At 37.0% G+C, this 21,959-nt stretch overlaps 2 protein-coding genes across 8 annotated transcripts in view; one reads left to right on the top strand and one right to left on the bottom strand.

Moving 5' to 3' along the window:
• glb1l (galactosidase, beta 1-like) overlaps positions 1–10,447 on the top strand; it is an 18,421-nt gene extending 7,974 nt beyond the window's left edge. For 2 of the 5 annotated variants that reach the window (XM_057336034.1, XM_057336038.1), the window contains exons 3-16: positions 2,551–2,701; positions 2,881–2,941; positions 3,015–3,109; positions 3,473–3,653; positions 4,140–4,198; positions 4,285–4,406; positions 7,955–7,995; positions 8,092–8,210; positions 8,314–8,388; positions 8,486–8,575; positions 8,747–8,881; positions 9,119–9,250; positions 9,332–9,559; positions 9,933–10,447. In XM_057336034.1, coding sequence (XP_057192017.1) covers positions 2,551–2,701; positions 2,881–2,941; positions 3,015–3,109; positions 3,473–3,653; positions 4,140–4,198; positions 4,285–4,406; positions 7,955–7,995; positions 8,092–8,210; positions 8,314–8,388; positions 8,486–8,575; positions 8,747–8,881; positions 9,119–9,250; positions 9,332–9,559; positions 9,933–10,136 — 1,693 coding nt within the window. In that variant the 3' untranslated portion in view covers positions 10,137–10,447. The remainder of the gene's footprint in view (positions 1–2,550; positions 2,702–2,880; positions 2,942–3,014; positions 3,110–3,472; positions 3,654–4,139; positions 4,199–4,284; positions 4,407–7,954; positions 7,996–8,091; positions 8,211–8,313; positions 8,389–8,485; positions 8,576–8,746; positions 8,882–9,118; positions 9,251–9,331; positions 9,560–9,932) is intronic. The other 3 variants (XM_057336035.1, XM_057336036.1, XM_057336037.1) reach the window with 3 other exon arrangements.
• A 147-nt stretch (positions 10,448–10,594) lies between these two features.
• Positions 10,595–21,959, bottom strand: part of ankzf1 (ankyrin repeat and zinc finger peptidyl tRNA hydrolase 1) — a 174,900-nt gene continuing 163,535 nt past the window's right edge. For all 3 annotated transcript variants that reach the window (XM_057336032.1, XM_057336031.1, XM_057336033.1), the window contains exons 15-16: positions 11,529–11,599; positions 10,595–10,959 (exon numbers count right to left, since the gene is read on the bottom strand). In XM_057336032.1, coding sequence (XP_057192015.1) covers positions 10,836–10,959; positions 11,529–11,599 — 195 coding nt within the window. In that variant the 3' untranslated portion in view covers positions 10,595–10,835. The remainder of the gene's footprint in view (positions 10,960–11,528; positions 11,600–21,959) is intronic.

A 21,959-nucleotide genomic window follows, 5' to 3' on the forward strand; every position in this document is an offset into this window, starting at 1 on the left:
ATATGTACCGTTACTTGTAGTAAATATTATTTTAGAATAAAGCTAACTTAAGACACCAATCTAAATTGTTCGGTAATCAATTTAGTACTATTTTGACAATATTATGTTTAGTGTAGGACATGCATGAGGACCACATGAACTTGAGGGTGTTGGCCTGTTTTGTCTGAATAACATGGTAGTTAAACTGATGTTTATATGTAGCCTACAAAGCATCCTAATGCCCCGTTCATTTCTAATACACATTTGACTAATAATGTTGCATCAAATATATTAATATTGTTACCTGAGAACGTGGTGGATCCATCTCGCTTCGTTGAAAACGTCGAGTCACTTTCAACCAATAAGATGCCATGTAAAAGGTCGCGTTTTCATTGGCCCGCCGTGGAAGCCTATCCCTGATTGGTTGACTACTTTTGACAGCCTATAATGCCTGGAACACACAGGAGGACCTCTCGAGAGCAAGAGTACCAAAAGATTCGTGGACGCACGGAACGCATTTTGAGTGCGCACACGCTCACTGAGCGAGAGGAGAGAAAATTCATAAGAGAGCAGCGTATAGTTGAAAGCGCGCGTCCAGTTTTGTGCACGAGTAAAGGAAATCGGCGTGCGAGCGGAGAGATTCGCGCGCTCGTATGACAAGAATGCGCTCTCGCCTTGTAATAATGCGCTCGCGACATTTGTCATTATAATAACGCCATACCCGGCGCGCATAAGCTGCGCGCAAAACGCTCCCTGCCAACTGAAAACAATTCAAAAGAGGCGCGTCTCACAGCAAAAGACGCGTTCTGTCTGATCGTACCCTAAATGATTACAGCATACGTCAATCCTATTGAAATTTGTCTACATTATTTGATTTGCTGTAGGTATTAAATGGGTATCCATCGACAAACATACATTAGCTGAACTTTGTCAGTCTGTTTTACGCATTATAATTTTTAACGAACCATATTATAAATGCGTCGTCAGATTTAAGATGAGCCGCGGTCCAACGCCGAACCGTTGGTGGAGAACCGTGCGGTTCAATTTTTTACTGACAACCGTTACACCCCTACTAAAAACCATAATTATACAGTAAACTAGATGCTTCTCTTTTATTACATATATTTTTTTTCCTGACTCCCCACAGACATCAATGCAACATACACTCAAAGCACATAAAGTTAAGTATAAAGACATCATTAAATTGTCCATGTGACTACAGTGGTTCAATCTTCAATTTATGAAGCAAGAAGAATTTTTTTTGAGGCGCAATTAAACAAAAACAACAACTTTATTCAACAATTTCCTGACTCGCCAGTCTCCAATGCCCGTCCACAAGAGTAGTATTGTGTTGTATTAATGATAACATATCAGAAATGTAATCATTTCTTTTAGCACTGAATTTATGTTCAAATGTAGGCACCCACTTCATTCTGCTACATTATTAAATCATGTATGTGTATATTATGATATTATATATAGCTGAAACGTTAAAATGAATGGAATAGAAATATGAATAAAAGCTAAATATTTCATCTAATGCTGAGCAACATAATTATCGTATTTATCATTATTTATCTTGGACTTTCAGAGCTTCAATTCTGAAGTTGTGCATAAAGCACCACTTTCTCAAAAAATAAACACGGAACACTTGAAAATAGTTCCAAATAATAGTTTAGTTTATTTTACATCTTTAATTAGCATCATAAACTTGTGATATTTGACTAAATTGGCCTCTAACAGAAAGGTTTGTGAAACAAGTCCGAATATGTAAACAGTTACACATTACAGTTTAAAATAAAATTTGACAGGCATAAATTAACACCTATGTAAACAAATATGACATTTGTCGGAATATTTCAAAACATATATTTTTAAGTGAATACTCATTTTTATAATAATGATGAATTATCAATATATTCAAATATATTCATTCAATATATGTCATTTGACATGTATACCTAAAGAATTCCTGACCATAATGTCAAATTATCTCACATTTCAAAAAAAGAGCTTCTAACCTTTGCATGTAGAAGTTAGCGTCACCAGGGGTTCTTCTCTGTTATTTCATTTCCTGTCACATGTCATCTTGCACAATATTAGCAAAATTGCTCCTTGAATGGTGGTTACACAACCTTGACATTTCATGAATTTGACTTGACTCACATGATTCCCCTAATTATAATATGTAGAACAATGGTGTTCCATTTACTATCAAATAGGACTAATGTAAGATTATGCCAAGCTATCTGATATGGTGTTTTATGAAGAATTTCACCTTTTTTAAACGAGATGAGTTTTTTGGTATCAAGTTTTTACAGTTACACATTTCTGCAATCATTCCTCAATTATTCTCTCAAAAAGAATTAAAACCAGAATATCAGTCTTGGTCCTCAGAAACAAGTATGCAAGTAATCTGCAATTTTTTTATTTTAACCATTTTAAATGTAATTAAATCACAGGGACACAAAAAATGAACGTCACGTCATTGACCCTACTTTTTAGTTTCACATAAATACACACTCATGTTAAACATGTTGCTGCTAACGTGTCATTCGTTTTTTACTGAAGTTATGTGCCGTGGAACTTCCATGAGACTATACAGGGGGCGTTTAACTTTGCAGGAGACAGAGATCTGGAGTACTTCTTGAACCTGGCCAACCAGACAGGGCTGTTAGTCATCCTGCGGCCAGGGCCATACATCTGTGCAGAATGGGAAATGGTGTGTTATTTTCATCTGTGTTTAGACTTTACAGAGTTTGTGTTTGTAACAAGAATTTCATACATAATACTAGTCATTTGTCAAAACACATGTTATTGTATATATGTACTTTTAAAAACTAAACATAGCTATTGAATAATTGCTATAGTCTAAATTGTGAGTTCTTATTTGTCCAACAGGGAGGTTTGCCTGCCTGGTTGCTACACAAACCGAACATTATCCTTCGTTCAGCTGACACAGGTACATGTTATTCTGTATGAGACGTGACATCACGTAGGGTCGAGTTTTTAATTCCAGTATTTGTGTCCTTCAGAGTATTTACAGGCAGTGAGCGACTGGTTGGCTGTCCTGCTCACTAAAATGAAACCATGGCTTTATCAGAATGGAGGAAATATTATCAGTGTGCAGGTACAATTTTCAGTCAACGTAAAAATAAGAAATCAAACTTTGCCCAGTACCCGAAGCTCCTCATTGGGTTTAAATCTATAATCTTTTTGTAACTAGCTGTGGGGGTTATGTAACCCAAACTCAAAGTTTTTACCTAAATTAAAAAATGGTGCAAATCAATGACACAGGAAGAAGCAGAAAACATATAACACATAATATTCAGTTTATATTATGCTGAAAGTTTAGTACAGTAGATCTACTAATGATCATATTTTGCAAAACTGATAGCACAAACACAGTACCAACCATTAATTAGTTTAGACAGGTGTTGTAAACTTTACAAGTGTTCAAGTCTATATTTTGTACATTTGTTGTCTCTATCAGGTAGAGAATGAATACGGCAGTTACTTTGCTTGTGATTATAACTATATGCGGCATCTTCACACTCTGTTCCATTTGTTCCTGGGAGAGGACGTCATCCTCTTTACTACTGATGGAAACACAGACAAAGAGATGATCTGTGGCACACTCGAGGGCCTGTACGCTACTATAGACTTTGGGACAGGTAACAAAACTGCTGCAGTGGCCAGTATAATGAAAAGACCTTGTAGCTGTCTGTCTGATGCACATCCAGCCTTTGTATGTTGTTATGGGCCATGAACCAGACAACGTATGACTATGTGCAAATAATGATTTGTGTGTAGAGAGAGTTTGATTGAACTTTTTAAAACTGATATTTGCACTTTTCTACTTATTATTAATCAGAATTAATCAATATCGGCATTATAATGAAATAAAAAAGTATGTATGAGAAAAGTATGGAATGTATTATAATACATATACAGTAATACAATTGGAATGTATTATTAATCGGTGTTAATCTTATATTATATTTAATTATTTACAAAAGTATGTAGTTAAAAAGTTCATATTTTATTCATGTTTTATAAATGCATATGTGTAGAAAACATTTCAATGCCCATTTTGTGCATTTGAGACAATTAAACATCAGGCTGTGTGTGTTTTCATGATAATGACTTTTTTCCTTCAGACACCAATATCACTACAGCCTTTAATCGACAAAGAAGATTTGAACCTAAAGGTCCACTGGTAAGAAAAAACATGTATTTTATTTTTTCATGGGTTTCAGCTACAGGCTCTGCACATGATTCATGATTCATCTTTGTATATTTCAGGTAAATTCTGAGTTCTACACGGGTTGGTTGGATCATTGGGGAGACAAACATGCTTCTGTGGACACTGAGAAAGTGAGCAAAATGCTGGGAGAAATGTTAGTCATGGGTGCCAGTGTCAACATGTAAGTAACGATTCCCATAATATAAATAATTCCAAAATGCTAAAGATTAATGTAGCGAGGAAGGCGGGGCGAGAGCCGTGGGGCGGGTACGGCGGGGCCGGCGGCGTAAGTGGCAACGAGTGTCAGCTGTGCGACCGCCGGTCCCCGCATGCCTCACGGGGGAGCTCGGGAGGATAAGAGGACGAGCGACCGGACCATCGAGAGAGAGGACCGGCCCGCCTTACCCGCCCCACGGCTCTCGCCCCGCCTTCCTCGCTACAATTAATATTAAAAGCCATTTTGTACTTCTAATAGTACTACATAGAGTTGACATAACATGAGATCAGACTGGTTTTTATCACTGAATCAAGACCAGCTTCCCAACCTAAAATATCTACAGTACGTCTTAAGCCATTTGGTAAAAATCAACATTGTCCTGTATTATTATATAGTGGCAAGAAAAAGTATGTGAACCTTTTGGAATTTCATTGTTTTCTGAATAAGTTTGTCATGAAATGTGATCTGATCTTCTTCTAAGTCAAGGGTATTGACAAACATAATGTGTCTAAAAATAATAACACAAAAAAAATCTGATTGTCTTTATTGAACACAGTCATTCAACATTCAAAATAGCAGTGGAAAAAGTAAGTGAACCCTTAGACTTAATAACTGGTTGAACCCCCCGGCAGCAATAACCTCAACCAGGCGCTTCCTGTAGCTGTGGATCAGACCTGCACATCGTTGAGGAATTTTAGCCCATTCTTCCTGGCAGAACTGCTTTAGCTCCGTCATATTCTTTGGACGTCTCATGTGTATGGCCCTCTTCAAGTCAATCCATAGCATCTCTATTGGGTTGAGGTCTGGGCTCTGACTTGGCCACTCCAAAAGGCGGATTTTGTTTTTCTGAAGCCATTCTGTTGTGGACGTGCGCCGGTGTTTTGGGTCGTTGTCCTGTTGCATCACCCACCTTCTACATGGTTACAGCTGACGTACAGACATTCTCACATTATCCTGAAGAATTGTCTGATATACTTGGGAATTCATCTTCCACTCAATGATTCCAAGCTGGCCAGGCCCTGATGCAGCAAAGCAGGCCCAAATCATGATGTTTCCTCCACCATACTTTACAGTTGGGATGATGTTTTCATGATGATATGCCGTGCCCTTTCTACGCCAGATGTAGTGCTGTGTGTTTTTATCAAAAAGTACAATCTTAGCTTCATCAGTCCACAAAACATTTTGCCAATACCGCTGTGGAGTATCAATGTGCTCTTTTGCAAACTTCAGGCGTGCAGCAATGTTCTTTTTAGTAAGCAGTGGCTTCCTTCATGGTGTCCTGCCGTGGATACCCTGCTTGTTCGGTGTTTTATGTATTGTAGACTCATGAACAGAGATGTTAGCAAGTTCCAATGATGCCTTAAAATCTTTGGCTGTCATTCGGGGTTGTTTCTTTACCTCATTGAGGAGTCTTCGTTGTGCTCATGGTGTCATTTTGACTGGGCGCCCACGTCTTGGTAGAGTAGTAACAGTCCCAAAATGTCTCCATTTGTAGATTGTTTGCCTAACTGTAGGCTGGTGAATTTCTAAAGTCTTTGAAATAACTTTGTAACCCTTGCCAGCTTTATGTAAATCAACAATTCTTGATCGTCGATCCTCTGAAAGCTCTTTTTGGCGAGGCATGGCTCACATAAGCGTGTCCTTCTCGTGCAGAGCAAACTCCAGAAGTTTGAGGGGTTTTTATCAGTCAAAGTAGCTGTAGTCCACACCTCCAAATTTATTATCTTAACGAGACTCCAGGTGTGCTAAAACCTGACTTCAATTAGCTTTTTTGAGGTCATTAACTCAAGGGTTCACATACTTTTTCCACAAGCGCTACACGTTTTTTTGGTTGTTCTCAATAAAGACATGAAAGATCAAAAAAATGTTGTGTTATTATTTTCGACACATTTTATTTGTCAATACCCTTGACTTAGATGAAGATCAGATCACATTTTATGACAAATTTATTCAGAAAACAATGAAATTCCAAAAGGTTCACATGCTTTTTCTTGCCACTGTAACTTATAACTGCATTTCTGCATTGTATTAAAGGTGTCATATGACATGGCTAAAACTAATATTATCGTTTGTTTTAGATGGAATGCAATGTGTATACACGATTTAAGGTTCAAAAACACTGTATTTTCCACATACCGTGCATGTTTGTATCTCCTCTTTGCCCTGCCTCTCTGAAAGGAGCTGATTTTTTACAAAGCTCATCGCTCTGAAAAGCGAGGTGTGCTATGATTGCCCAGTTAACCAGTGCGTAGTGATTGGTCGAATACTGCAAGCGTTTAATGGAAATGTAACGCCTCTTACCATATTCGGAAATCATGTTCCCACGCAATTGTACTGACAGGTGATAAAATGTCATCGGTACTTCCTTATATCAATTCGAGCCCGAATCTGATACGGAAAATGAAGATGATCAAGCCGATACATCAACTTTGCCAGCGCAACTTGAGCAGGATGTAAAGGATTGGTAAGGTTTTATAAAAAAAATGATGTTAAATAGTTAAAAACTATAGCTAACTGTTTTACCTTTTATATACGACGTTATAAAGACTATAAACAAACAACCATATACATCATATAGAGTTTGTGTGAGATAGAAACAAGCTCGCATTACAGCAGGAATGGTATAAATAACGCGAGCGCTTTGGCCCTTCTTGATCAACCAGTGTTACGTCACGTCTCGTCTCGTCGCGACTCAACAAAGACAATAAGCCCAAAATAAATACTAAATTTAAAAATACATTATAAACACGACATTTGTTGCCTCTAGTGGGAACATTATTACTGATTATTAGGACTTATGTTGTCTTTTTTCACGTTGCGCGTGTGTCTGCATTTGCGCCAGCGAAGTTTTAATGGTTGGAATGGCCCCACTTTTTAACCAAAGCTTTCGTGCACTGCCGGCCTTGATCTCTCCCAGGTTCATGAAGCAATCATCTGTGAAATGCGCTGCACAAACTTGAACATTCGGATTTTGGAACAGTGTTGTAAATAAAATGTAACCATTCGTTTTTAGTTGTCTCATCTTTTGGCATGGCAAACAAAGAGTCTTTCTTTTCGCAACGAAACACACAGTGTCTCCACGACATGGCTGCGGTGGTGAGGATACAATGAGATTTACAAGTACGCCCACCTCACTTGCGTTTAGATTTGGACGGTCTTAAGTCAAATCATGTTACGAAGTGACGTACATTCGTCGGGGTGTGGTTACATGAGGCGTTTCAGGCAGGTCTGGGTTTGCATTCGCTTTTAGATGGAATGCATCTTTTGTTCCGACACTTTAATTTTAGCAATTTTACGTGTCTAATACATGCATGGGCAACTTATAACACACCAAAGACACAGAAAAACACGTATTTCCGCCATATGACCCCTTTAAATGTCTTACCTGTTTAACCTCTTCAAAAGTTAAAGGATATTGAGATCGAAATGGACCCTGGGTGACAGTGTATCCAACAAGCTACTAATGTTATTAACCTATGCTGCTGCACATTAACATTTTTTTTTCATTTCAGGTACATGTTTGAGGGAGGAACCAACTTTGGTTACTGGAATGGTAAATCTGCTATCTCATTGCACCTGTTCCCATATTAATTACAATATCTGATGTTGCAGTTATTTTAATGTGTGATTGTAATTTTATCCTGCATAGGAGCTGATTATGATACCAGATTCCGGTCTGTGGTGACCAGTTATGATTATAATGCACCTTTATCAGAGGCTGGAGATCCTACAGACAAACTGCTTGCAATTAGAGACGTTATTAAGACTGTGTGTATATACTTAGTGGTATTCTATACATTTAAATTACTTAAGCTATTGATTTACACCCCTTTCGTTCTTATGTAGTTATAATATAATTTTATTTTTTTAGTTTCGTGATATCCCAGTTGGTCCCATGCCACCAGCCACCCCAAAGCTATCTTACGGTTTTGTGACTCTACTAAAGGTGCGGATATTAAAATCTCCTGTTCAATTGCATGGTTTACTATCCATACAAACATAAAAACACCAAATATTTCATGTGATTTTACTTTCTTTTATAGGTTGGTAACATTAGTAGCTTGTTGGATACACTGTCACCCCAGGGTCCAGTTCGATCTCAATATCCTTTAACTTTTGAAGAGGTTAAACAGGTAAGACATTTAATACAATGCAGAATGCAATTATAAGTTATAATAATACAGGACAATGTTGATTTTTATCAAATGGCTTAAGATGTACTGTAGATATTTTAGGCTGGGAAGCTGGTCTTGATTCAGTGATAAAACAAGGGTCTGATCGCATGTCATGTCAACTCTATGTAGTACTACGGCTTCATGCTTTACCGAACAACACTGCCACGGAACGTTCCTGAGCCGACCCCTCTCATCTCGCCCCTCAATGGCATCCGTGACCGTGCATACGTCTCTGTGAATGGGGTGAGCAGACCACTTGTTAAGGTGACACAATGTATTTGTTCACCATGGTCAGTCTTTAACAATGTACATACCTGAAAATGCATTGTTACTTCAGTTTTATTTTGTTAAAACTGTTTTTTGTCATAAACTGCCAGGCATACTAAGATGATTTTATCATCAACTTGAGGCAAACTAATTATATTAACGTTTTTAATGGTTTTCTAACGACATTGGCCAGAAAAATACATTTAGACTGAAAGTGAGCTTGTTTGTGAGCAGGTGTACCAGGGGTTCCTGGAGAGGGACACTACACTGGTGATGAATGTTACTGGAAGACAAGGAGATCAGTTGGACATTCTTGTGGAAAACATGGGCAGGGTTAATTTTGGAACTTATATCAATGATAATAAGGCGAGTGATGTTAAAGACAGCATTGTTTAGAATATACTACCAAAGATAGTTTAATTTATGCATCATGTCTCTTGTTTTTAGGGTCTCCTGGGCAACCTCAACCTTGGTAATGACGTCCTCACTGATTGGTTAATCTACCCATTAGACATTAATACTGCAGTAGCCAGTGGCTGGCTACAGTCAGATCACTCAGAGGTTCCACCAGGTCCAGAGCTGGAACCAGGAGATGGACCAATGATCTACTCAGGAACCTTAAAGACCAAAGGTCTAGAATGGGACTCTTTTTTAAAACTTAATGGATGGACTAAGGTGAGGCTGTAGCTTACAATGTATCTGTAATGGAATAATCTTTAAAGCCCACTGTGGTGAAAATCAGTTTTTAATGTTTATGTGGTGTTTTTAATGTGTTTTGAAACAAACCATGTGCAAATGTATAATTTTAAACCATTGCTGATAGATTCAGGTTAAAATGATCGCTACACTGCTGTGTCAGTTCTCACTTTCAGTTTCACCTTTAGTGTTACATTCAAGCTATTTTAAGGCAGGAAAAATATTTTCTAAGGAAAAAACTTTAAATATGTAATTTTTATGTTTAAAGATTAGTTTTAAGGGATAATATTATCAACCACAGGGGGACTTTAACATACATGCCAGTGTACATGTAATTATTTTTGTCTCTCAGGGTCAGGTGTGGGTAAACAGTGTAAATCTGGGAAGGTATTGGCCCCAGAGGGGTCCCCAGCAGACGCTGTATGTCCCCGGACCTTTCCTTAGTGCCACTCAGCCAAACAACATCACAATACTGGAGCTTGAAAGAGCTCCATCACATGGCAGAATTCTGTTTATGGATCGACCTCAGCTGGACAACACTGGACAGAAGACATGAGAACACTAATATTGCACTGGAAAGCCTCGTCCACTCTTCAATGTAGCACGACTACAAACAACTGAAAGAAGGTTTCATGTTGTCTTCATAAGCCATCATAACACTGTGGTTTGTGTCATATTACTCAATATTTAGCACAGTTTACTGGTCTGTTGATGGCTCAGGAAATGACACAAAAACAGCTCGTTTTAGTATGACAAAAATTCGCTTCAAATAAGATGAATTATATCACAATATCATGATGTAAGATATTTTGAAAAAATAAAGTTGGTTTAAGATATGTTTCTTCTGTTAACTTTGCTACTTGTTGCTTTTGTCACAATTCTTGCTGGTTTTAAATATCATATATACAGTCCATAAAAGCTGTAGCCACAGGAAAGTAAAAATCGTAACGACCTCATGTTTGTCTCCCATAACTTAACACAAAACTGTGATTTCACTTTTTCCAAGAGCAAAGCTCTTCCAGTGCTTCAGCTTTCATTTTATTGAAGATAAATAAAAATCACAGTGATTCATCTTTTAATGTGAATTATAGGAACTAGACCATTAACTCAAATGTATCTGTCGTCCATTTTGCTCTCAATAGTAATGATCTTTTTAATAATCTTTCTCTGCTCCAATTCCCAGCATTCATTCTGTCATGATGTTACTCTATAGATCGATTATATCAAAGTCAGTTCGTTCACAGATGGTGAGAGGTTAGGGCCGGGCGGCAGCGTTGGCTTTGCGGTGGGCTTGGACACAGCGAGGTGTGCAGAACGAGTATTCCAGATACTCAAAGGGAATCTTCCCCAGCAATGACTCTCCACACTGAAAACATCTCCTACAGAAACAATAACACCCGTGTTTCAGTACAACCAACAAATATTTTTTAAAATAGAATTTATTAATAATTAAATGTTGTGTTTTACATTTACATTTAGCAGACGCTTTTATCTAAAGTGACTTACAAATGAGGTAAACAATTGAAGAAAGTCAAACAGGTTAGCAATGACATGAGGGGGAGAAGAAAGAATTTAAATTTTTGGGTGAACTATGAGGTAGTGTTGCATGGCTATGGGTAAATTATAACAAAACTCTCAGTTTTGGGATAACAAATCATAATATTTTGTCTCAAGACACAAAATACCTATGAGGCTAGATATATTGTTGCCATATTTTAAATGAGTGCTTGTCTTGGTTTTTTAATTTGCTAAATAAGATCAGAAATATAAAACATTTTCTTTCACAAACCTACCATTTTGCTTTAGAAAACACTTATTAACACACCACTTACTCTTATGTTTACCTAAAAAAGGAAGTAATATACAGCTGGGATGGAATGAGGGTGAGTACATTCTGAGATTTTTAATTTTCCAAGTAAACTTCTTAAATGATATGAAGAGATAATACCTGATGTTGTTAAGTATTTCTCCAGTTGCGGCCATATGTTGAGCTAATCTCCTCTCTGCAGCCAGAGCTCGCTGTGTGACATCATAAACATTAGCCAATGGCAACAGATCACTCACAAAATAGAAATACAACAGAGTACCTCAGGGAAGAGGATCTATTTCCTTTCGTTCCGACCGCCAGAGGCAGTGGTGAAAGCACTAGTGAAAAACTCCTCTCGCGATTGACCAAGAACAGAATAATGAACTTGTCACCTTGTGACTTATGACGTATCTGAAGCCATATACAGGTGCTTCCTGCTGCTGACCAACTTTATGGAGATGCAGATTTCATTTTCCAACAGGACTTGGCACCTGCACACAGTGCCAAAGCTACCAGTACCTGGTTTAAGGACCATGGTATCCCTGTTCTTAATTGGCCAGCAAACTCGCCTGACCTTAACCCCATAGAAAATCTATGGGGTATTGTGAAGAGGAAGATGCGATATGCCAGACCCAACAATGCAGAAGAGCTGAAGGCCACTATCAGAGCAACCTGGGCTCTCATAACACCTGAGCAGTGCCACAGACTGATCGACTCCATGCCACGCCGCATTGCTGCAGTAATTCAGGCAAAAGGAGCCCCAACTAAGTATTGAGTGCTGTACATGCTCATACTTTTCATGGTCATACTTTTCAGTTGGCCAAGATTTCTAAAAATCCTTTCTTTGTATTGGTCTTAAGTAATATTCTAATTTTCTGAGATACTGAATTTGGGATTTTCATTAGTTGTCAGTTATAATCATCAAATTAAAAGAAATAAACATTTGAAATATATCAGTCTGTGTGTAATGAATGAATATAATATACAATTTTCACTTTTTAAATGGAATTAGTGAAATGAATCAACTTTTTGATGATATTCTAATTATATGACCAGCACCTGTACACCCTGTAGCACGTCATATCGATCTCTTATTCTCGCTTGACTCTTGTTTGTTGTTTTGGATGTGACAATATTTTGTGTAGCTTGCTGCTGAAGAGATCTTCAGTATATATCCACGAGCTGTGTCGTCACTGACTACATTTCCTCACTTACGTATTTTCTACAGTTTTCAGTGCACGGTAAGCGGCGATTGTTTGATAAGCATCAGGTTTCGGAAAGTCTTCAATCTTCTGGGTGGCTGGTTGCAGGGACGGACTGGCCATCTGGCATACCGGGACTTTTCCCGGTGGGCCACATCTAAACATGGGCCGCAACAGCCGCTAAAAAAATGCAAAAAACTTCTACTAGTACTGCAGTGGATCATAAGCATAAACAGCCAATTCAAAACAAGAAGGGTAAGAGAATGTCCCGGAAATCACTATGCTTCTTCCTAAAGGCAGCCGCATCGGACACAACACAAATAAAATAAATAAAATTAAAAATCAACATTGCGTGAATAAAATAATAAACTGCTTCGGCGTTGCTCTTATCTTGACATTTTCCGTGCTGATGTATCAGTCTCATAAGTTCCCCTGCATGAAACCGGTAAGTTTCTCATGTCAAAGAAGACGGAGCATCAGAGCCCACACGCAATGGCTATGAACCAATGGTGGCTCGAAGGTGTTTACCGGCCAACGAAAACTTTCCTGGAGAGTTCTGTTTGGTTTGCAGAACCGAACTAGTGAAACGAATTGTCGTTTGGACCAGATTTTGTTCGAAATCATGTCACAAACGGTTGTTTTTCGATTTCGAATGTAGCATGCTGAGCCCTTAACGGACCATTTTCTGCTGTGGTATAAAATGAAGAATAGTGCCCTCTGCAATAAAAGGATTTTCATGCAACACACTATCCCATGCAGCATTAATAACATGGTGCTAAACAGTTTGAAAATTTGTTTCTACAGCCACTGTGCAGGTTTCTCTTTGTGAGGTTTGGCTAGCAGCGGCTGAAACACAGCTTTACACACAACTGCCAGTCTGTATGAAGAGGATCTTGAGACTTGTTCAGTGGCTTTTTACAGCTGCCCTTTTAATACAATACATTTGTTTGACAGAAAGTTTCCTTAAGTCTTTATCTGACCAAGATCTTCTGTGCTCTAAGGCACTCACAAATCTTTTGACAGTTCAATTATCTCTATTTGTTTGTTTTGATGCCTTTTGCAAGACATTGCATTATTTCATACTTACATCTTCAGAAAGATCTTTCTTCCTCACTATATTGCATTCGAACTGTGCTTGCTTAATAATAATGTTGAACAGCCTCTTTAAGTAGGTTTTCCATTTATCTAAGAAGACCCGGCAAACTATTGATCAAACATGTCTGAGATTGATACCAGTTATCGAAAGATAGAAAGAATGTGAAAAATAAAACAAACAAAAATCTGACTGTTTATTGTGCCGAAATCCTATTGATATATCATTTGCATGATAATTTGGAAAACAGTGCATCTCCCTCATAAGGCTATTGGGAAAGCTCACAGCGTTGCGTACAAGCGCTGGCACCCTGGTTGCAGGGGCAGTTTCTCCTCAGGGGAGTTCCTTTGGGACCACCACCTTCATGGTGGGAGGTCATAATGACGGACATTCTTCTCGTATGGGGCAGAGTTTGGCGCAGAAGAGGAGTGAATGGAGTTAGGACAGGGGGTTTGTGATGATGATATGGCAAACATATGGGACTGCAGCAGTGGACATGTTCGCGGACAGTCAAACATCTCATTGCCATTGTTGGTTTTCACTGAAGGACGAAGCACTGCCTTTGGCATTCTTCCACTTAATCATAGAACCACACTTACTTCAGTAACCAGCGTATTTTTGTATGCAAACCCCAGAAGTTTGCATTTTAGCACTTCCGGTTCCATCACCCTAAAGGCTTTAAAATAGAGATGCACCGATTGTAATTTTCTTTGCCGATTCCGATTTTCTATCCACAAACTATAATTGACAGTATACTGTATATAAAACCATATTAACTTTTCTTCAATACACATTTTTTTATTTTCATTGAATAAATGATTGAACATTACAATTTCCCCAAATGCAGTTCTCCAAGCTGCATTAAATTACAGAATCTTTCTTTCCCAAACAACTCTTAAATTGAAAACTCTGTGACTGAAAAGAAGTACAAATAATAAAATATAACTAAACATGTCACTTAATTTACCTTTTTCATTTTTGTACTCATCTCACAAAAGTCTAAGATAACAATAAAATACTTCAACTTTATTCTCGTCTGTTTCCGTTTATGAAACTAACATTGCTTTATTTCATTTTTTCTGAAATTAAAATAAATTGTCTTTATCTTGTGTCTGTAGTATTAAAAGAAGTGGGTTGATTTTTGCTGCAACTTCAATAAAAAGTTAAAAATCTTATGAGTGATTTCATGGATTAAAGTGAAAATAATTCTTCTGACTGATTTTTTTAGGATTAGGATTCAAATTCCTTTAACAGGCACTTTATCTAAATAGTCGAAACCAATAGCGTTTTAAAGGGAAATGTTTTGAACCCCTTTACGTAGTAGTGCCAGTTTGCGTATTTATTTATATCAATAACTTTTCAGTGCATTTTTTAATTTATCTTATAAGACCAAACAATGTTTTCTGAAACTCTTAATAATTAACAGAAAAATTTTCAAAATAAAAGCACCACTTAAGACCAAAAATTTTGTTTGTATTTGTCTCCAGAGTGCTTTTCACTTTTTCTGCCTTCAGAAACCATATTCCTGAAGCTTGGCCACACCTGACACCCGTTTCAGTGTTTGACTAATTACAGTGACTAGTTAGAGTGTTTGACTAGCTTTTCCAAGGTGACCGTTAAGAAGGTAGCCTATCTCTTTAACATTTCCATGGCGACGCGGCACTGCGTATCATGTGACACACCGCAGAGCCACAGCAGCTGTATGACTGATGCATTGCTTTTACATTCTTTTACTCAAAGAAATTCACAAACTGTTAACTGTGTCATGAAATATCTGATATTCCGATTGTCAAATATGTGCATGTGAATGTGTTTTGTTGTTTAAACACTTTTCTAATGATCGCGTTAGTTGAGCTATAAGCGGGCGCCGCCATGTTTGTTTCTGCCGCGGTCTGAGATCTGTCAGATTTACATCACGTGAATTCATCCACTTCTCTTAAAGAGTACATTCCTCAATATTTTTAAGGGCTTATTTTGGTTTATGGAGTGTCCGACAACAAGTTTATGTACATACATGATGTAAAAATACTATTATTTCGTAATAATAAGCAGTTTTTATTACCTTACTTCTTGACTGACTCTCAAATGATTCGTTCCGCGATTCATCTGTGTAATCTCCGCCTTTCCGCCAGCGTAGTCTGATCTGATTGGTCAGATAGTGTAGTCTGCTGTGATTGGTCAGATGGTCTAGTCTGCTGTGATTGGTCAAATGGTCTAGTCTGCTGTGATTGGTCAAACGCGTTCAGCATGTGTCGCAAATGGACCGCCTATCATTACTGCTGTATTACGGTTTGCAGGTGGTTGGATATTAACAGTGTATAGAGAGAGATGGCGTCGATTTTACCTTACCAGTTCGAGCCCGAGTCTGACGAATCATTCTTTAATCCTTATACAGATGCCAGTAAGAAAAAGGACTGTTTTAGACACTTCTCTTGTAACAGTTAGTTATCACGGCATACAGTGTACGGTGTTCGTATCTACTGCGGTCAAGCCAGCCGCGGTTTGAAAATACACGGTCAAGCCAGCCGCCGTTTAGGTTCAGATGCGCGCTTATTGAGTGGTTTACGGTACATTACGGGAACACCGCTTGTAAAGCTTTATTTAAATGTAGATGATCCGCGTCTCTTGTCAATAACATATTTCTTGTTTTACGTTTAGAATATCTCGTTTTTGTCGTAATTTATGCAGGTTTTTTTCTCCGAATGTTTGCATTATGATTGCTGTAACGTTATATTGTGAAACCAATGTCTCTGTCTGTATCTTAAATATGTATTATTTTAATGCCTTCTAGACCTTTGTCCTGCAAATAAAACTGTTTATGCAGTTTGCAATTACAGTACCCATGGATTTGAACAGATTTAATTACAGTATGTTTTTTGAAAGCATTTTGTTTGAAAAATATTATTCCAATATAATTGACTATACAAACATTATTTCTCATAAGTAGAAAAAACTGATGGTGGGTTTCTATAGGGGCCATCCCACACTATATGCACACCATATATGGACTTATTTTACTGTAGCAGTTTTGGAGAAATACACATTTTCCACTTCAAAGCCTATAGAAACATTATTTCTAATAAGTAGAAAAAACTGATGATGGATTTCTGTAGGGGCCATCCCACACTATATGCACACCATATATGGACTTATTTTACTGTAGCGTTTTGGAGAAATACAAATTTTCCACTTCAAATGCCTATAGAAACTTATTTCTAATAAGTAGAAAAAACTGAGGTGGGTTTCTATAGGGGCCATCCCACTCTATATGCACACCATATATGGACTTATTTTACTGTGGCGTTTTGGAGAAATACACATTTTTCCACTTCAAATGCCTATACAAACATTATTTCTAATAAGTAGAAAAAACTGATGGTGGTTTCTGTAGGGGCCATCCCACACTATATGCACACCATATATGGACTTATTTTACTGTAGCGTTTTGGAGAAATACACATTTTTCCAATTAAATGCCTATAGAAACATTATTTCTAATAAGTAGAAAAAACTGAGTGATGGATTTCTGTAGGGGCCATCCCACACTATATGCACACCATATATGGACTTATTTTACTGTAGCGTTTGGAGAAATACACATTTTCACCTTGAAAGCCTATAGAAACATTATTTCTAATAAGTAAAAAACTAGAGTGTGATGGATTTGCATTGCTACTGTGGAGCCATCCGGGCACATACATCACTATAGGCACGATGCACATATATGGACTTATTTTACTGTGCGTTTTGGAGAAATACACATTTTTCACTTCAAATGCCTATAGAAACATTATTTCTAATAAGTAGAAAAAACTGATGTGGTTTCTTAGGGGCCATCCACACTATATGCACACCATAATGGATTATTTTACAGTAGCGTTTTGGAGAAATACACTTTCCATTAAATGCCTATAGAAACATTATTTCTAATAAGTAGAAAAAACTGATGGTGGTTTCTATAGGGGCATCCCACACTATATGCACACCATACATGGATTATTTACTGTAGCGTTTTGGAGAATAACATTTTCACTCAAATGCCTATAGAAACATTATTTTAATAAGAGAAAAAAGATATGGATTTCTGTAGGGGCATCCCACACTATATGCACACATATATGGACTTTTTTACTGTACGTTTTGGAGAAATACAATTTTTCATTCAAATGCCTATAGAAACATTATTTCTAATAAGTAGAAAAACTGATGGTGGTTTCTGTAGGGGCCATCCCACAGTATATGCACACCATATATGGATTATTTTACTTAGCGTTTTGGAGAAATACACATTTCTCCACTTCAAATGCCTATAGAAACATTATTTCTAATAAGTAGAAAAAACTGATGGTGGGTTTCTATAGGGGCCATCCCACACTATATGCACACCATATATGGACTTATTTTACTGTAGCGTTTTGGAGAAATACACATTTTTCCACTTCAAATGCCTATAGAAACATTATTTCTAATAAGTAGAAAAAACTGATGATGGATTTCTGTAGGGGCCATTCCACACTATATGCACACCATACATGGAATTATTTTACTGTAGCGTTTTGGAGAAATACACTTTCCCCTCAAATGCCTATAGAAACATTATTTCTAATAAGTAGAAAAACTGATGTGGTTTCTGTAGGGGCCATCCCACACTATATGCACACCATATATGGATTATTTTACTGTAGCGTTTTGGAGAAATACACATTTTTCCACTTCAAATGCCTATAGAAACATTATTTCTAATAAGTAGAAAAAACTGATGGTGGGTTTCTTAGGGGCCATCCCACACTATATGCACACCATATATGGACATTATTTTACTGTAGCTTTTGGAGAAATACACATTTCTCCACTTCAAATGCCTATAGAAACATTATTTCTAATAAGTAGAAAAAAATGATGATGGATTTCTGTAGGAGCCATCCCACACTATATGCACACCATATATGGAATTATTTTACTGTAGCGTTTTGGAGAAATACACATTCTTCAAATTTGAAAGCCTATAGAAACATTATTTCTAATAAGTAGAAAAAACTGATGATGAATTTCTGTAGGGGCCATACCACACTATATGCACACTATATATGGACTTATTTTACTTTAGCGTTTTGGAGAAATACACATTTCTCCACTTCAAATGCCTATAGAAACATTATTTCTAATAAGTAGAAAAAACTGATGATGAATTTCTGTAGGGGCCATCCCACACTATATGCACACCATATATTGACTTATTTTACTGCAGCGTTTTGGAGAAATGCACATTTCTCAATTTTGAAAGCCTATAAAAACAATATTTCTAATAAGTAGAAAAAACTGATGGTCGGTTTCTGTAAGGGCCATCCCACACTATATGCACACCATGTATGGATTTATTTTACTGTAGCGTCTTGGAGAAATACACATTATTCCACTTCAAATGCCTATAGAAACTTCATTTCTAATAAGTAGAAAAACTGATGATGGATTTATGTAGGGGCCATCCCACACTATATGCACACCATATATGGATTTATTTTACTGTAGTGTTTTGGAGAAATACACATTTTTCCACTTCAAATGCCTATAGAAACTTCATTTCTAATAAGTAGAAAAAACTGATGATGGATTTCTGTAGGGGCCATCCCACACTATACGCACACCATGTATGGATTTATTTTACTGTAGCGTCTTGGAGAAATACACATTATTCCACTTCAAATGCCTATAGAAACATTATTTCTAATAAGTAGAAAAAACTGATGATGGATTTCTGTAGGGGCCATCCCACACTATATGCACACCATATATGGAATTATTTTACTGTAGCATTTTGGAGAAATACACATTTCTCCACTTCAAATGCCTATAGAAACATTATTTCTAATAAGTATTAAAAACTGATGATGGATTTCTGTAGGAGCCATCCCACACCATATGCACACCATATATGGAATTATTTTACCGTAGCGTTTTGGAGAAATGCACATTTCTCAACTTTGAAAGCCTATAGAAACATTCTTTCTAATAAGTAGAAAAACCTGATGATGGATATCTGTAGGGGCCATCCCACACTATATGCACACTATATATGGACTTATTTTACTGTAGCGTTTTGGAGAAATACACATTTCTCCACTTCAAATGCCTATAGAAACATTATTTCTAATAAGTAGAAAAAACTGATGATGGATTTCTGTGGGGGCCATCCCACACTATATGCACACCATATATGGACTTATTTTACTGTAGCGTTTTGGAGAAATACACATTTCTCCACTTCAAATGCCTATAGAAACATTATTTCTAAAAGTAGAAAAAACGGATGGTGGGTTTCTATAGGGGCCATCCCACACTATATGCACACCATATATGGACTTATTTTACTGTACCATTTTGGAGAAATACACATTTCTCCACTTCAAATGCCTATAGAAACATTATTTCTAATAAGTAGAAAAAACTGATGGTGGGTTTCTGTAGGGGCCATCCCACACTATATGCACACCATATATGGACTTATTTTACTGTAGCGTTTTGGAGAAATACACATTTTACAATTTTGAAAGCCTGTAGAAACATTATTTCTAATAAGTAGAAAAAACTGATGGTCGGATTTTGTAGGGGCCATCCTACACTATATGCACACCATATATGGACTTATTTTACTGTAGCATTTTGGAGAAATACACATTTCTCCACTTCAAATGCCTGTAGAAACATTATTTCTAATAAGTAGAAAAAACTGATGATGGATTTCTGTGGGGCCATACCCCACTATATGCACACAATATGGATATATTTCACTGTAACGTTTTGGAGAAATACAATATTTTCTACTTCAAATGCCTATTGAAACTATATTTCTAATAAGTAGAAAAAACTGATGGTGGGTTTCTATAGGGGCCATCCCACTCTATATGCACACCATATATGGACTTATTTTACTGTAGCATTTTGGAGAAATACACATTTTTCCACTTCAAATGCCTATAGAAACATTATTTCTAATAAGTAGAAAAAACTGATGATGGATTTCTGTAGGGGCCATCCCACACTATATGCACACCATATATGGACTTATTTTACTGTAGCGTTTTGGAGAAATACACATTTTTCCACTTCAAATGCCTATAGAAACATTATTTCTAATAAGTAGAAAAAACTGATGATGGATTTCTGTAGGGGCCATCCCACACTATATGCACACCATATATGGACTTATTTTACTGTAGCGTTTTGGAGAAATACACATTTTTCCACTTCAAATGCCTATAGAAACATTATTTCTAATAAGTAGAAAAAACTGATGATGGATTTCTGTAGGGGCCATCCCACACTATATGCACACCATATATGGACTTATTTTACTGTAGCGTTTTGGAGAAATACACATTTTTCCACTTCAAATGCCTATAGAAACATTATTTCTAATAAGTAGAAAAAACTGATGATGGATTTCTGTAGGGGCCATCCCACACTATATGCACACCATATATGGACTTATTTTACTGTAGCGTTTTGGAGAAATACACATTTTTCCACTTCAAATGCCTATAGAAACATTATTTCTAATAAGTAGAAAAAACTGATGATGGATTTCTGTAGGGGCCATCCCACACTATATGCACACCATATATGGACTTATTTTACTGTAGCGTTTTGGAGAAATACACATTTTTCCACTTCAAATGCCTATAGAAACATTATTTCTAATAAGTAGAAAAGACTGATCGTCTGTTTCTGTAGGGGCCATCCCACACTATATGCACACCATATATGGACTTATTTTACTGTAGCATTTAGGAGAAATACACATTTTTCAAATTTGGAAGCCTATAGAAACATTTTTTTCTAATAAGTAGAAAAAACTGATGATGGATTTCTGTAGAGGCCATCCCACACTATATGCACAACATATATGGAATTATTTTACTGTAGCATTTTGGAGAAAAACACATTTCTCAACTTTGAAAGCCTATAGAAACATTATTTCTAATAAGTAGAAAAACGGATGGTGGGTTTCTATAGGGGCCATCCCACACTATATGCACACCATATATGGACTTATTTTACTGTAGCATTTTGGAGAAAAACACATTTCTCAACTTTGAAAGCCTATAGAAACATTATTTCTAATAATTAGAAAAAACTGATGATGGATTTCTGTAGGGGACATCCCACACGATATGCACACCATATATGGACTTATTTTTCTCATTTTGGAGAAATATGCATTTTTCTACTTCAAAGGCCTGTAGAACAGTAAAAAGAAATGTCTTGGTTACGGATGTA

The sequence above is a fragment of the Triplophysa rosa genome, linkage group LG6 (assembly GCF_024868665.1).
Source record: "Triplophysa rosa linkage group LG6, Trosa_1v2, whole genome shotgun sequence".
Lineage (NCBI taxonomy): Eukaryota > Metazoa > Chordata > Actinopteri > Cypriniformes > Nemacheilidae > Triplophysa > Triplophysa rosa.